The sequence below is a fragment of the Hibiscus syriacus genome, unplaced genomic scaffold (assembly GCF_006381635.1).
Source record: "Hibiscus syriacus cultivar Baekdansim isolate YM2019G1 unplaced genomic scaffold, ASM638163v2 tig00003041_pilon, whole genome shotgun sequence".
NCBI lineage: Eukaryota > Viridiplantae > Streptophyta > Magnoliopsida > Malvales > Malvaceae > Hibiscus > Hibiscus syriacus.
The window spans coordinates 7,067,018-7,084,305 of record NW_024061960.1 but is presented as its reverse complement, the minus strand read 5'-3'; the positions used below and the strand labels follow the sequence as shown (position 1 = coordinate 7,084,305).

At 35.3% G+C, this 17,288-nt stretch overlaps 1 protein-coding gene across 1 annotated transcript; it reads right to left on the bottom strand.

The window, feature by feature from the left end:
• Positions 1 to 16,187: 16,187 nt before the first annotated feature.
• Positions 16,188 to 16,795, bottom strand: LOC120167026. Its single transcript, XM_039176158.1, has 2 exons — positions 16,494 to 16,795; positions 16,188 to 16,373 (listed from the first exon to the last, which is right to left on the bottom strand). The coding sequence occupies exons 1-2, from the start codon at positions 16,758 to 16,760 to the stop codon at positions 16,203 to 16,205; spliced, it is 438 nt and encodes a 145-aa protein (XP_039032089.1). The 5' UTR covers positions 16,761 to 16,795; the 3' UTR covers positions 16,188 to 16,202.
• Positions 16,796 to 17,288: the final 493 nt, after the last annotated feature.

Genomic DNA, 17,288 nt, shown 5'->3' with positions numbered 1-17,288 from the left:
TTACAGTTTAATGGTAAACTGTAAAATAATTAAAGTAAAAAAAATTTGAAAAATATAGGATGTTAATATCCCATATTTACAGTTTTCAACTGTAAAATAATTATGGTTACAACCACCACATGTAAAATATGGGATGACAAAATGCTATTGTTTTGATTTTCGTAAACCATATTTTCCAATTTACAGTTTCCAAATGCATGTTTTCTAAATTGGAAGCATACCTGTAAGTCATAATCCTTGCACCAACCAATATTGTAATCGTTTTCATCCCCGCATTCATAGATCTGTAGACAAATACAACGTTGCTGATGGTTCATCCCACTAGTTGCACAGTTGGAATACAACAGTTACAAAGTTGTATGCAATGGGAGCTCTGCAGACAAATACAAAGCTGTGCAGTGAGCAGTGGGCGCATCTGCAGAATAATGCAGTTTTCCAAGAAAAAAAAAGCACTAATAGAAGTATTTTAAGCATATGAGTAGTAGCTATGATAAACGCCACAAAGAATAGCAACTTATCAAAACAAATAGTAATTACAGGCACGTAAAATTCATTAGCATTGTTATAGACAGTAGCTCAGGGTTTCCAATTTTAGACATGAGCTAACAAAGAATCAATGAAGGTGGCCATTCTGAGTTTGGTTTCACGAAAAGTATTTGTAATTGATCACCTGAAGTTGACTGCATCCAAATTCATATCTTCCAAGGTCATTCAGGGTAAATATAATTCCTTAGCATTGTAATAGATAGAAACTCATGCTTTCTGGTTCTAGACATGAGTTAAGTAGGAATTAAAGAAGGTGACCATTCTGGGTTTAGTTTCATGAAAAGGGTCCGTAATTGATCGCCAGGAAGTTGACTGCACCAAATTCATATCTTCCAAGGTCCCAGTTTCAGATGGTTGCAAATCCATAGTTATCATAAACATGACTGAGGCCAAAAAAATACGAGACGACATCTACCAAATAATGCATGCATTTATCAACGGGCGGCAACTGGTTGGCATGGTAGTACTTGGAAAGCAAGTTGAATCCTTACCAGCCATTGTTCTCCCAATACTTGTTATCGATCCATTTTCATCAATGGCATCAATCAGATGCAGTTGCTTTAAAGCATCTTCTAATGACTCGGCTGCAGTTAAACCAAAGATTCAATATCTTGCAAAAGCTGAAAGAAACATCAAGTCATCGACTTACTTGCTAATTTGGACAACATCAAGGGAGTACATTCCAGTTGCTGCGTTGTATTGATGTGTTGATGTTGCTTCACGTAACCAGAATCAATAACATACCTAGAAATATAATGATAATTAATTTAGAGAGAATCAATCAACATATCATTGCTATTGATCTTATTAACTGAGACCAAGTGCAAAAGCAGGTGGCAGAATTAGGTATACATTACAATTGATCACAGTAATATTGTTACCATCGGATCATATCTTAATACTCAGCAGAACCCTTAAGACCAAATCTTAGTGACTTCATCTGGGTAGAAAATTGTAAAATTAAGAAGCAAAAAGGAAAATGAATAAAGGATAGTAAACCAAACTATAACATTGATATTTCAATAAAATAATTATGAAACATTCTACCATTGATGTGTTTGATCATTTATATAATTGAATATATAATACAATGGCGGAAAGGCCTTCCACTAGATATTCAGAATAGCCTTGTCTCTGCTATGTCTCTATTTTACATAAGTTTTTGGACATGGAGACCAAGGACTTCACTAGGGGTGTAAACGAGCCGAGTCGAGCTCAAGTATTGCTGAGCTCGACTCGACTCGAAAACTCGCGAGCTTAAAATTTTTAAGCTCGATTTGAACTCGAAATCCTGAACTGAAACTCGTGAGCAGCTCGAAAAGGCTCGAAATGAAAAAAAAAATCTTAAACTTAACTAGATTGAATCCTCAAACTCAAACTCGAACCTGAACCTTAAATACATAAAAGTCTTACTGTGTTTTTTTTAAAAATCAACACATAAATGTTAATATTATTAATAATTTATTTTTAAAAAATAAAATCTTAATATATTATATTTTCGAGCCACTCACGAGCTTTTCGAGTCGAGTATCAAGTAGCTCGTTTCAGCTCGTTAAGAATTCGAGTCGAACTCGAGTTTGAGTCTAGTCTATTCGATCCGAGTATTTATCGAGCCTTGACCGAGTCGATCTCAAGTAGCTCGCGATCTGTCTCGTCTCATTTACAACCCTAGACTTCACCGCTTCTTGGTTTATAGTTGACCATTTATGCTAAACACCAGTGATTTACAAGCTGATGGCATAATTTGCACAAAATTGAGATTGGGCCAGTTTCCAGAGCCCAGTGTATTGTAGCATCATGTCCGTGAGTATAAATAATGTTATTCCGAGATGAAGAAGCTGTAGGAATAAGTGAAAGCTCGATAGCAATGGATGTTATCATATTAGTTGTGTTATACATAGATGGATCGAGGGAATGGATGGAAGCTATCCCCTTTTAAAAATATAATGTATTCGAGTATGTGAACATGTTCTTAAGGCTTAGGCAGGCAGGCCCTTACAGAGGTTTCGACACTCTTTCCCAAATTCGTAACTATAAAAATAGATCATTTTAGTTTCAGTCAATAAGAGAATTATTTTTAGATTCAAAGCATAAATTCTTAGCAAACAAAGGAGAAATCTCAAGATAAACAATACTTAGAGGTTCGATTCAATCACTAACAATAACTCTACATATCAATAAATGCACATCCAAATACTAAGGTGGTGTTTGGTTCGCTGGAATGTTTCTGAGGGAATTGGAATCTGTGAAGGAATTAGAATCTGTCAGGAATTGGAATCCAATTCCATATTCTATTTGGTTCGCAGACATGTCAGATGAATTTGATTTTAGTAATGTAAAATGACAGAATTGCCCTTCTTGTTTTTTTGCTTTATTTTAGTTTGTTTTACAACTTACATGTAGTAATATATTATAAAAATTAAAAAATATTAAATTTTCATTTTATTGATTGATTATTCATTTAAATAAATTATAAAAAATCATTTTTATTCAATAAAAACATTGACTTAATTGAAAAAAATTATATATAGAGGGGTATTATTGTAATTATTCGTAAATATATAAGGTAAAATTATATTTTTTTTCTAGTTGGGTCCGGTTTTTTACACCCTAAACCCGAACCCGACCCGACCCGAATATCACACTTAAAAAAACCCGACCCGACTCGACCCGAATATCACACTTAAAAAACCCGACCGACTCGAACAAAATAAAGTTTCACCCGACCTGACCCGAATATATGAATTAGAAATCCGACCCGAAATAATAAAAAAATTATTTTTATTCAATAAAAACAGTGACTTAATTGAAAAAATATATAGAGGGGTATTATTGTAATTATTCCTAAATATATAAGGTAAAATTATTTATATTTTCGGGTCGGTGTTTTTCACCCTAAACCCGAACTCGACCTGACCCGAATATCACACTTAAAAAAACCGACCCGACCCGACCAAAATAAAGTTCACCCGACCCGACCTGAATATATGAATTAGAAACCCGACCCGAAATAGTGAAAAAATATTTTTATTCAATATATGAATAAGTTACCAAAAGATTGATGAGAGTAGTATGGTCAAATTTCAATTCCCTCCAACAAGGGAATTGAATTCCATCATTTGATGGAAAGTTGAAGTCATGAAGGATTCCAATTCCCTTGAAAAACTTGAACCAAACATGGGAAATTGGTGGAATTGGATTCCAATTCCCCCTAATTCCAAGAGATTTATGCCAACCAAACACCACCTAATATCCCAATTCAAGAAATTATATATAAAAAGGCTTAATATAGAAATAAGTGCCTAAATTAAACACTTTTTCTCATTTTTGTGTTTAAATTTTTTCCGTCAATCCACGTGTCTAACTTTACAAACCTTACCATTTTAGGTTTCTGGACCGTGACGACCGTTAAAAAATCTCGTTAAGCGACACGTGTCACATTAATGTAATTTAAAACAATTAATATATATATATATATATATAAAAAAACTAAAAGTTTCTCAAATCTTAAAAAACGTCCAAAACTTTTAAAAACCCTAATTCCAATCTCTATATCCACGTCGACCGACACCGTTTGCCGTCGTTTTTGTCGACCTAGCCTCCACCATAACCTCTAACTAACGAATAGTCAAACCTGACGATCCATAACCCAAAAACCCGACAAACAACCGGCGAAGGCTAAGTCAAACCGACAGACCAACCCTTGAAAATTTTGATACCTAATCGACCCGATGACGCTTGTGAAGGTTAGGGCGACAACAGCCGACGATGGAGATGTCAAGGGTTGCAGAGGCAGCAGCGACCGTGGATATGATAAGATTAAAGTTAGGGATTTTGATTTTTTTGGGTAATTTTAGAGAAATTAAGGTTTTTTTTTATTAAATATAATAATATTTTGAAGTTTAAAAAATTAAAATAACCAAAATAAGACACATGTTACTTAATGGAATTTTCTAACAGGAGTTATGATTGGAGCACTTAAAATGATAACGTTTGTAGCATTAAACAACTAGATTGACCGAAAAAATTTTAGACACCAAAATAGGAAAAATGATATAATTTAGACACTTATTTTTGTATTAAGAGAAAAAACAAACCAGGTTCAATGTCTTCACCGATGAGTTAAATCAAGATCCCACGAACAGTTAATGTCTATCAAAATATCTTCACCGATGACATGTAAATATATAAAAAAATGTTTAACACTAAACCAAAATAGGTGTTCATACTTAAAAATTTAAGGCCTAGATTTTGAATCGATAACACAAATATCCTTTAATTCATTTTTTTCTTAATTACACAATTAATCTATATGATCAAGCACATGAGTTTGAAACTCTTAACAAGAAATGACTGGAAAAACCAAATGATTACTTAAAATGATAATGTATGACAATTGTCGTTTTGATGTCAAAATAAATTCTTTCTTCTCAATTAATAAATAAGGAAATATGTAGTAAAGAGAAGTAAGGGTCGGGGTTATAGAGACTTAGAAAATTCTGAATTTCTGTCTGAATTATTTATACCAGGCGTGATATAGTAAATGGGGTTTTTTTTTGGTAAAATGAGAGTAAATGGTAAAAAGAGATTAAATAAATAAAACAATTAAAGTAAAAATAAGAGAATAAAGATTGAAAATGAATACGGTAAAATAACCTCAAGCCTAACTTTGATTCAATTTTCTTCAGATCATCGAATTATATTTTCCCTTCAGGATTCACGTCGGTTACTTTGTCTACAAGGGCAATCCTTGTGACTCCATTTTGTATACCGAATACCCAAGGCAGTCTTTGATTCCGTCTTCGGAAACTGATCTGATCAACATCAATTGTAGTAAATCAATTACCGTTTAAGTTTGTGGCGATCGACTCGGATTGTTATTTCAATAACCATCAATTTCGATCTCAATTTCCTCCTGGAAGGCTATCTCGCCAAGTGTGTTCACAAGAAGTCGAATGTGCTTTCAATAAGTCGATCATTCCTCCCACACATTTAATCGCAACAACATCTTAACCAAAGTCAATCTTTGATTTTGAAAACTGTTTTGATTTTGAAAAATAAGCACAAAGATTGAGAGAGATATTCCGAAGTTATTAAGGGTCATTTTTAATTCTCCCGTTGGAAATGAGTCATCGCTTCAGTTCTCGGCTTATGAAAAAATTAGCTAAGCATGACAAAAGTCATACTTAGCATATTTAAAAACAAGCTTAAAAATAAAAGGGAAAACCGAAAACTTGAAAAATAAAATAAAAGAGAAAGATTTAATAAAACTAGAAAGAAAAAGAAGATTGTAATCTTAGTTGTTGTCTTTAGGCTTACCCCAAGAGGGTATTTATAGTCTCTAAAAACCTAGAGATAAACTAAGAAATTAAAACAAAATAATCCTAAAGATAATTGTTTTTTTCTAAATTCAAACTTTAAAATAAGTCTCCTAATGCAACTCTGCTCATCCATCTACCAGCAGGCGCGCTGACTAGATCTTTTAGAAAATGTCGCTGACTAAACCTTGTAGAAACTGTCACAACAGACCGTGTCATGCACAGGTATCTAGCCGTGACCAAATAAAAAAATGTAGAATGCGCTCGTTTTACCACAAAGTCTGGAAAGTAAGACCCTGCACGAAAATAAGCATAACTCAACCAAATCAGCATCAATAAATCCATAAGATCGAAGAATTAACGAGCAAATATTACCGATTCTGAACACTTATCAAATTCTCCCTCACTTATCTCATGCTTGTCCTCTAGTACGATATAATTAAATCAATCAAAAATTCCATTTACCTTTCTTTGTTAAATTTTATATTCAATGAAGCAAGGTAGAGACCACAAGAATTATTCAAGTTAAGACACCAATCAATTGAACATCACCAATTGGAACAAGTTAAATGCAATTGTAACATTCATTTATTCATTAATCTCAATGCCCATAATTCAACACCTTACCGAAATTCACTCAAATCACTCAATGTGTTTGGGGTATAGAAAAGCTCAATGTCAGAACCAATACTATATTACCATAGGCATGCAAGTAAATCAAATCTCCACTACTAATGAGAACAAGATGCATAAATCGAAGGATCTTTTATTGGTTGTAACAGGGCTTAGGTAAAGGTGGGAAAAAGGTAAAATAATTTGGCTAAAATTCAAGGCAATGAACTAACAAGTAACAAGTTCAACTCCATCAAAACATTAAGCAAAACAAGATAAAAATACAAACCATTAAACAACAACTTTCCTTTCAAAATGAATTTGATATTTTTCTTTCTCACATTGTTGTTTTTTTTTGTTTTTCTCATGTCTTTTCTCTTTTTTTTCGAACATATTTTTTTTCGAACTGCTGCTATTTCTCTTTCTATTTTTTTCGATGCTACATATATCGGTTAAACTATTCACTTACCCTAAAAAAGGTAGAAAAGAGGGATAAAATAAAAAAGGCTCGGGTTTATAAATGTGGTGAAAATAAAGAAATGAGAATAAGCTCAAAAGTGGTTAACTAGGGGAAAATGCATGGGTAGACAATTTTAGTGGGGGAAACGGAATGGTTAATCCTAACGTGCCCAATTCATTTTTAAGCATCATGTTAATGTGTAATCTCGACAGTATTTAAAATGCAGGTTCTAAAATACTAATGTCAAATTCGACACACTCAATCAAACAAAATGATAGTAAAATGACATGCTTATAAAGGCTCAAATCTCACCAAATTGTTTTCATGCATTGAGCTAAACACATTTCAACCAACAAAATCATAGAGTATCACAAGAAATCTAACTTGATCACAATTCATGTTATTCGCTATCAAGAACATCCTAACCTAAACAATTATGTGTTCCCAAACATTCATGGCATGCAAAAAATATTCAACAAGACAAAGGAATTCAATGAAATTTTCCGTAAATCCGATTAATACATACTAGCATCAAAACGTAGAGATAAGCAAAAGGAAAATTCAACCTATACCCTACTCCCCCTCATTTAAAGCGTTTTGCCTCAAAACGTAAAATTAAAGTACTAGATAAGTACTCTCTAGATTTAATGTCGACCACGGCCTCTATGAGAGGCACTAGGACGAAGGTATGAAAGAATTTTGGTAATATTCATCTCAATAGTGTGGAGATGGCTGTGAGCTTCATCCATTTTGACTGCATGTTTGGGCGAGGTGTTGTAGGTAGCGGTTGTGGCGCATTATGGTGAACAAAAAGTTTCTTGCTGCGAGGAGTCGGGACATCAGGTAGAACAAAGTATGGTGCGCTCAGGGTTCTAGCAAGTAAACCCATCGAGTCCAAGCATCGCTCATCCAAAGCATATGTAGAAAAAGCATAAGTAAACCTTGTAACGTCAAAATTAGCGATGCGAGAGGCTAAATGACTAATGTAATAGCCAAGGATAAATGGGAGATTGTACCGAATAACGATCTTAAAAGCCCGAGAAAACCAGAATCCCAAGTTCACCCTTTGATCGGTTGACATGTACCATAAAAAGAAAAGTTCAACTTGGCTTAAGGAGGAAGATGAGTCATTTCGGCTAGAATAATTGTAGGCGAGGAAACGATGTATGTAGCATAAGGTCGGGTCGTGGATACAATGGGCTCGAGTCGAGCGAGCGTTGAACGTATGGCCAGCCAAGCCGGTAAATGTCTTGTAGGCCATATCGGCATCGAAGTCTTGCAGAATCTCAAGCAAAGCAGTCAAACATGCATGATTCGTGACATTCGTTACAAACCCCATAGCAAGATTAAATTCAGAAATAGACATTGAAAAATAGTTTTCGCATAATCAAAATGTAACAACCTCTGGCGAATTAACATTAATAAGATAATTCGGCGAGAAATTAAAAGTGGCGTAAAATTCAAAGACAAGTTCATAAACCGTGGCACAAATAATCATCGGATATAAAGTCCAACCAATGGCAAAAAAATAAGTATGGAAAAATTCTCGTAAATGCAAGGTTTTTAAAGTTCGAGTCAGAATATATTTACCTACACGAAAGGGACGATGTCTTACCGACTCAAAACATACCAATTCCTCATCCCAGAGTTTCTTCGACAGTGACAGCATACTACCGACCCCGTCGGTTATGCTCGGGATTCTCGTGGGCAGGCGGTGGACTATCAGGAGTAGGGAAAACACCCGAGCTAGAGGAACGAGCCGACGAAGCATGTTTCCCGAGTTGTTGTCGAGAGCTTGATGTCGTAGGAGAGGGATCCGGGGGTGGAAAACTAGCGCTAAATTCCTCTGTACAACCATAAATCGGATGGTACATTAGCAAAGGTTGAACCAAAATAGGAATAGAGTTTACCTCTGAAGTGTCATCCGATGCCGCCGAATGCATCGAACATGATGAGAAGTCCGACGGGTATGGATGAGATGATGATGTTCCTACGATCATCATTAATTGGAACGATAGAGAAAGGGAGTACGATGGTGACAGTCAGTAAAAGATGCTCAACCTGGGGCATAACGAGGCGGTCGGGGCAAACGTCGAATGATACGACGAAGATGGAACGTGGCCATGGCCTTGCGTAGGGAGAACTGGAGATGGCGGCGGAACGGAGTCGGAATTTCTTGGTATGGCCACAAAGTCCGGCACATTAAGGCGCCGACCTCCTCCAAGGACGATGGGCGGAGGAGCAGCGGCGTCACCCGATTGGTTTCTTGTGCTCACCATTATTGAGTCACAAGGAGTGGACGGGTTGAAACACGTTAACATGAAAGGAGTAGCCCGGTAAGGCCGACAACGGCGAGGAAGGGAAGAGACTATGGATGAATATTTTTTGGGAGAGACAATCGTTTTTGGAGAAGAAAAAAGAGGTTTAATTTGGTTCTGCTGTGCGTTGGGGAAATAGTAGAGTTTGAGTATAATTTGGATTTGATGAGATAAAATGTGAGTTGAAAATTAAAATGGTGAAGTGATAGGGAAAGGGGTGGGGTCAACGGTCAAAGAGAAAATAAAGAGAAGAGATAGGGCAGCAGAATATCTCACACAAAAGGGGGGAAATGTGATTTGGGTTTTGCTAACGTGCGCTGGTCTTCTTTAAGGGAAATGCTAATGTGCACTATTTAATAAAACGATGTGCATGAGGTTGGGGCAATTGTTTCAATGCTTTGCACGATTTTTACGGCTCTTAGGGTCCGATTTTTGAACTACTCGAATGAAAATTTCATAAATCTCCATCGTTTAAGCTTTATTAAAAACATCTGGTTCTTGGAAAAATAAAAATAAAAAAATAAATGAAACTTAGCAAAAATTAAATAAAATAAGAATAAAAATCCAGCGGAATTAAAAACAATGTGTTGCCTCCTACGAAGCGCTTTTGTTTAACGTCGTTAGCTCGACAACCTAATTCAGACTACAGGTTCTAAGAGAAATACCTCTTCCACTTCATACGCTTTTTCCAACTAAGAATTTCCTTATGAGAAATTCTACGATTGTATAATTATTTTATTTTCTCCTTGTAGAATTTGCCATTCTCATAGGTTATTCTTCGGATCTTTTTTAGCTTTGACAGTTTATCCGAAATAACCGATGAAGTAGCATTTTCTCCTAAAAAGGCACTCTTTAAGTTTTTTGACATTTGTTTGAGTTCTATCTCAGGTGCCTGCAAAACAGAAGTCATAACTTTAGACTTAGAAAGAATAAATTTTAAATCGGCACAATATGAAAATATTTTTTTCAACTTCCTGATGTCCTCATCATGATCTGCTAACTCCCTGCATAGATCAAAAGAAAAAATAGTTTCTACAAACTCATTTTCCAAAGGATCAATAATACCAACATAATTTATGGTCGCCACTTTGTCCAGGTGTTTCATTTTCTTATATACATCAAAATTAACGATTTTACCATCAAACTCCATGGTTAATATCCTGCTTGTTACGTCAATTTTCGTGTGCGCGGTACTTAGAAAATGATGCCCCAATAGAATATCGGAAGAAGTGATGGTGCGATCATTCTTCATGTCAATTACATAAAAATCAGCAGGAAATATTAAGTTGTTTACCTCCAATAACACATTTTCCAAGGGTCCTTCCAGGTAAATGATAGATCTGTAGGCAAACTGAATTGATATTTTTGTATCCTTCAAGGGCTCATTAGTAATCATATTGTAAACAAAGAAATGCATTACATTAATAGAAGTGCCAAGATCACACATGACTCATTTTATCCCAACTTTGCCAAATTTACAGGGTATTGCAAACATACCTTGGTCTTTAAGTTTCGGTGGCAACTTTTGTTGGAATACAGCTGAGACATGTTCTCCTAAATTTTTGTTTTCATTCCCAGTAAGCTTCCTCTTTGTTGTACAAAGATCTTTTAGAAACTGAGCATATTTTGGAACCTTTCGGATAACCTCAAGGAGAGGTATATTGATTTCCACCTTCCAAAATACGTCTAGTATATCCTTTTCCTCAGTTTGTTTATCCCTTTTTACTAACCTCGACGGAAAAGATGGTGGCACCTCATAAGGAGATGGTGTTGGATTTGTTTGTACTTCGTCACTCTTCTTCTGGGATCTTGAATCAACAATCTTCTTCTTCTTTTTAGATTGCTTCATCTTTTGGAATAGGTGGCGCCACTACTGTACCACTTCGAAGAGTGATGGAACTAACATTCTTTATTAGATTTACCTCGGTTTGAGATAAAAGTTTACTTTGTGATTCCAAGCGACCTACGGTTTGAGCCAGTTGGCTCATCTACTTGTCTATCTGTTGAAAGTGGGATTCAATACGAATCTGGAATTTTTCTTAGGAAAGTGTTAATCTCTCGACAATTGACTCCAATGATGTCTTCTGTGACTATTGTGGTCGTGGAGGTGGTCTCGCTTGATAACCTTGATTCGACTTTGTGTTTTGAGCATAACTAAAATTTGGATGATCCCTCCATCCTGGGTTGTAAGTATTGTCGTATAGATTATAAGCTCTTTGGGAAGGTCCTGGAAAGTTCTCGACTGCATTGACTTGAGTCATTGTGTCATCTTGGATCAGTGGACAAGCATCTGTTGGATGATCAAGTAATGCACATATTCCATATAATCTATTTGGTCATGTCTTTCCTACAATAAGAGAGTTGACTACTTCACTTAACCTATCTATCTTACTTTCCAATGAAGATGAACTTATCTCATGAACCCTTCGAGGAGGTTCATTAGTTGTGTGGAACTGTTGGGAATTTGCGGCCATTGTGGAAATTAAATCCCTAGCCTCAGTAGGAGTCATGTTCACCAAAGCTCCTCTGTTGGTAGCATCGATCATCTTCATTTCCAAGGGAGTTAATCCTTCATAAAAATATTGAATGAGTGTTTGCTCAGTTAACCCATGTTGTGAGCAACTAGCACATAACTTTTTAAACCTCTCCTAGTAGTCATAGAGTGACTCTCCATCAAGTTGCTTGATTCCAAGTATTCTCCTTCGTAGTTCACTTGCTTTCGTCGCTAGGAAAAACCTGTCAAGAAAAAGACAAGTCATTTGAGCCCATGTAGTAATAGAATTTAGGGGTAAATAAAATAACCACTCCTTAACCGATTGGCTAAGGAAAAAAGAAAAGCTCTAAGTTTGATTTGATCCTCAATTACTCCCTGTGGTATCATGCTGAAGTAGACCATGTGAAATTTCGTGAGATGTTTATGTGGATTATCGTTGGGTAATCCGCGGAAGGTAGGGATGAGATGAATAAGGCCAGTTTTTAACCGGTATGGAGTTTCACATTGGGAAAAATCAATGCACAAAGGCTCTTGTTCAGTAGGTACCGCAACTAACTGTCTGATAGTATGATCGGCCATTGGAATTGGCTCTGTATGAACGAATTCACCTGAATTTGATTCTGAATTCGATTCTGGATCTGATTGTTGTCTCATTCTTTCTCGAAGCGTCTGTGCGTGAAGTCTCCTAGTTCTGGCTTCAATTTTTGGGTCGTACTCCACTAATTTCCCCGGATTTGTCCTGGTCATAAATTAAAAGCAAACAAAAATTAGTAACTTTGGCGAAGTCCCCAACAATGGCGCCAATTTGTAGTAAAGAGAAGAAAGGGTTGGTTCCACAGGGACTTAAAAAATTCTTTCTATCTGAATTGTTTATACCATGCTTGATATAGTGAATGAGGCGTTTTTGGTAAAATGAGAGTAAATAGTAAAAAGAGATTAAATAAATAAAAGCAATTAAAGTAAAAATAAGAGAATAAAGATTGAAAATGAATACGGTAGAAACAACCTCAAGCCAAATTTTGACTCAATTTCCTTCAGATCATTGAATTAGATTTTCCCTTCGGGATTCACATCGGTTACTTTGTCTACAAGGGCAATCCTCGTAACTCCATTTTGTATACCGAATACCCAAGGCAATCTTTGATTCTGGCTTCGAAAACTGATTTGATCAATATCAATTGTTGTAAATTAATTACCGTTTAAGTTCGTGGCGATCGACTCGGATTGTTGTTTCAATAACCATTAATTCTGATCCCAATTCCCTCTTGGCAAGGCTATCTCGCCAAGTGTTTTCCCAGGAAGTCGAATGTGCTTTCAATTAGTCGATCCTTCCTCCCACACATTTAATCGCAACAACATCTTGACCAAAGTCAATCTTTGATTTTGAAAACTTTTTTGATTTTGAAAAATAAGCACAGAGATTGAGAATGATATTCTGAAGTTATTAAGGGTCTTTTTTAATTCTCCCGTTGGAATTGAGTCATCGCTTTAGCTCTCGGCTTATGAGAAAATTAGCTAAGTATGACAAAAGTCATACTTAGCATATTTAAAAACAAGCTTAAAAATAAAAGGGAAAACCGAAAACTTGAAAAATAAAATAAAAGAGAAAACTTTAATAAAACTAGAAAGAAGAATAAGATTGTAATATGAGTTGTTGTCTTTAGGCTTACCCCAAGAGGGTATTTATAGTCTCTAAAAACCTAGAGATAAACTAAGAAATTAAAATAAAATAATCCTAAAGATAATTGTTTTTTTCTAAATTAAAACTTTAAAATAATTCTCCTAATGTAACTCTGCTCGTCCATCTTCCAGAAGGCTCGCTGTCTATATCTTCTAGAAACTGTCACTAACTGAACCTTCTGGAAATTATCACGTCAAACCGTGTCATGCCCAGAGTCGTGCCCGTGTCTCCAGACGTGAACAAATAATAAAAAAAAGCAGAATGTGCCTATTTTACCACTAAGTCTGGAAAGTAAGACTCTGCACGAAAATAAGCATAACACAACCAAATCAACAGCAATAAATCCATAAGATCGAGGAATTAACGAGCAAATAATACCGATTCTTAACATTCATCAATGTACAATAACACACAAGTATATTCAGTTTTTTTTTAAAAAAAAAGGGTAAACCCTAACAAAGTACAACTATATATAGAATGGTAACTTGACCTATGGGTATAAGTTCAGGGCAAATGTAGCCTTTATCCCACCTTCAGTTTCATATGTGTAGGCAACAAATACATTCAAATTACAAGGTTGATCTAGAATAGTATCCAAACTCGTGTGGTTTTGTGTCGAGGAATAAAGTGTTTTTCTTGCTTCCGGCCGATGCATTCTGCAGCCGAACTCTCACTTACCAAAGGCCTGTATTGCAAGGTGTGGCATATCAGCCTCTTTTCTTTTAGAAATCAGTTTCAGCTGAAACTTGTGTAACAAATATTTATTGGAACAATGATGTGGACTCTCGTCTTACTTAGTTTTGAGTATTAAAATAATATGGATTTCTTCCAACTTAGTTCCATGTTTTAATAATGATATTGTGTTCGCATGAGACGGTTGGTGTGGAGGGGACGTTCTTCGCTTTTCATTGACGAAGAAATTGGTAGTAGCCATTGTACACAAAGGTATTTTATTAATCCAGTATCTTTGGTAAGTCTTTATGGGGTTAGGTGTATTTGTCCATCCACGAGGAGTTTTCTCTGCAGTATGAAAAATAGTTGCTACTTACCTATATTTTTGGTTTTCATTTTTCTTATTTTCATATTGGGTGGTTACTTGTAACTTTATTGGGGATGCAGTGGAGAGTTACCATGATCAAAAATTGCTGCTAGTACACCATTTATGTATATGGTTTTTTGTAGGACAGTATTTTCTTGAGTTGAAAGAGAATTTTAATAGTTATGTCTGACTTATGTTATCTCACCTCTCATTCTTTATTTCATATTCACAAGAAGTTGGATTCGGTCTGATCGATTTTCACTGCATGGCATAATCTGATGTGGCTACCTCGGCTGTAAGTACTAGTGTTCTTTTTAGTGCGTGTGTGATTTACGTGATAGGTTCTAGCATGGAATTTGAATGGCAAATTAGTGCATGAAGAAGAGATTATTTGTCTCCACACACACAGACATATACATACTATCTAAAACATTCCACCGAAATATGATGTGATTGATGAACACTTATGGGGCAAATGTTATCATGGTGGTTCTGAAATTATGATTGTAGGTTGCTTTTGGGTTATGGAATTCTTTCAGAATTATGTTTGCTCTGACCTTTTCCCCTTCATTTTCCCTTTAGTATCCATGTCCAAACACTTGTTCGGGTGTGATATGGGGTAATGACCCTTTAACCCCTCCAAATACATGGATTTTTTTTTAATATAAAAAATGTGAATAAACGTATGTTGGACGCATTCATATCTTTAACATAAAGGTTGGTAGGATAGCAGGTAAACGACACGTGGTAATTGCTTGTTGTTCGTGGGTACGCTCCGCATATATGCATTTCTAGAGCTCGCATTCGCATACATAAAGGTTCGCACAAGTAGTACGTTCGCACACCCGTAGGTTCGTGGAACTAGAGGTTCAAAGGTAGTAACACTTGTCCCACCCGGAGGTTCGTGGAACTAGAGGTTCAAAGGTAGTAACACTTGTCCCTAGGTGAGTGAAGGTTATAAAGTGACAATTGTAATGTGTTCAATCCACGCTCACCGTATTAATTACTAAAACTCCGAATGAATCCTAAGTATCAACTTATCACTATTAACTTCATTTAAACCTCGTATAAAAATAATAATCAATTAATCCCTTCTACATGAATGAAACATGGAAATATTATAGATTTGTTTGTCCTGAGAAAAAAAAAGCAACAATCAATGTGATCAATCTCAATGAAGTGAATGATTATATTTTAGCTATAAATTATCGATTGGGTAAATCTTTTCCACGAGGGTATGGTTAATTTTTTATTGAGGTCTTTTTACCCCACTATGTAGGGTACCCTTTGTTATTTTTATTGTGTTAATTTTAAAGTATTTAGTTATATATATTTACAAAATCTTAATATAGTTCATATTTAGGTTTAAAATATGAACCAATATGTATAGTCCAAAAAAATGTACTATCATGTAGCTCGAGAAATTCTAAATAGTTCATCTGACTTTTTCGAGACGAAGAAACATAAACGAAATTCATTTTTACTTCAAATAATTAAGCTAAGAATTGATTTAGAGGCTAAAAAAATAACAGTGACATAATAAAAAGACCTCTTTATTACGCATATAAAAAAGCACCATACATGACTTAAATTAACTTAGACATTGAAAGACATATAAAAGGGGAAGGGGCTGTTGGAGGAAGACTTGAACACAAGTCATTTATTACCCAACTTCCCTTATTTTGATATTAGTAGTGCATACAAAGCATCATTTTTAATCAAGACAGAAGGAGATCAAGCTTCCTCGAGTTTTGCATTCAAGTTTGGCTTAACGCTGGTTGAATCAATTTCAAGACTTGACTTGAATCCGAGATTACTCGCTGCAGCACTGTTGGTAGCCTTTTTCAGTTGTACATTGATGTTGTCCCAATTAATAGGACTGTCAGTAGTAATCTCAGTATAGACCTGCAGTTGGAAGAGATTTAATTTATGTGAAATTTGGTTGAATTATTTCGTTATTAATAACAAAGAATAAGAAACAACAGATTGGATCTTATTGACGAGTTTGGTATAAAAAATGCATACCTTATTCACTTCATTTACCCCATTCCTCCAGGCAACAACCCACTTAATGTTTTGTTTGATAACAAACACAGTTCCGCCGATGGAGGATCCGACATTGGAATCGGCCAAGTGTTGAAAATACCGTGTCTGATGCGCCGGAACATTTAGCGGCTGATTTCCGGATCCATACCAATCTTTCTTGTCGAACGTGCTAAAATCTTGATCGGTTTGATTGTTCAGATACACCTCTGTAGATATTGCAGGACCAACCTTGCTTGGAGCAGCCATGTCTTCTCTTAGTTTGATATTTGCAAGTACCTTATGCTACTAGTTTCCAGCCCAGTAGATGACAAAAAGTTGTTATAACTATATTTCTCACATGTTGGTTTTACTTTAATTATTTATCATGTGGTTGTTGTAACTATAATATGCTCTTTTTTAAATATAAAATGCTGTGTAAATATATTAGCATTTTGTCTAGTTAGTTCATTGTTTAATTACCATTAAACAAAATATTTACAGTTTAATGGTAAACTGTAAAATAATTAAAGTAAAAAAATTTGAAAAATATAGGATGTTAATATCCCATATTTACAGTTTTCAACTGTAAAATAATTATGGTTACAACCACCACATGTAAAATATGGGATGACAAAATGCTATTGTTTTGATTTTCGTAAACCATATTTTCCAATTTACAGTTTCCAAATGCATGTTTTCTAAATTGGAAGCATACCTGTAAGTCATAATCCTTGCACCAACCAATATTGTAATCGTTTTCATCCCCGCATTCATAGATCTGTAGACAAATACAAC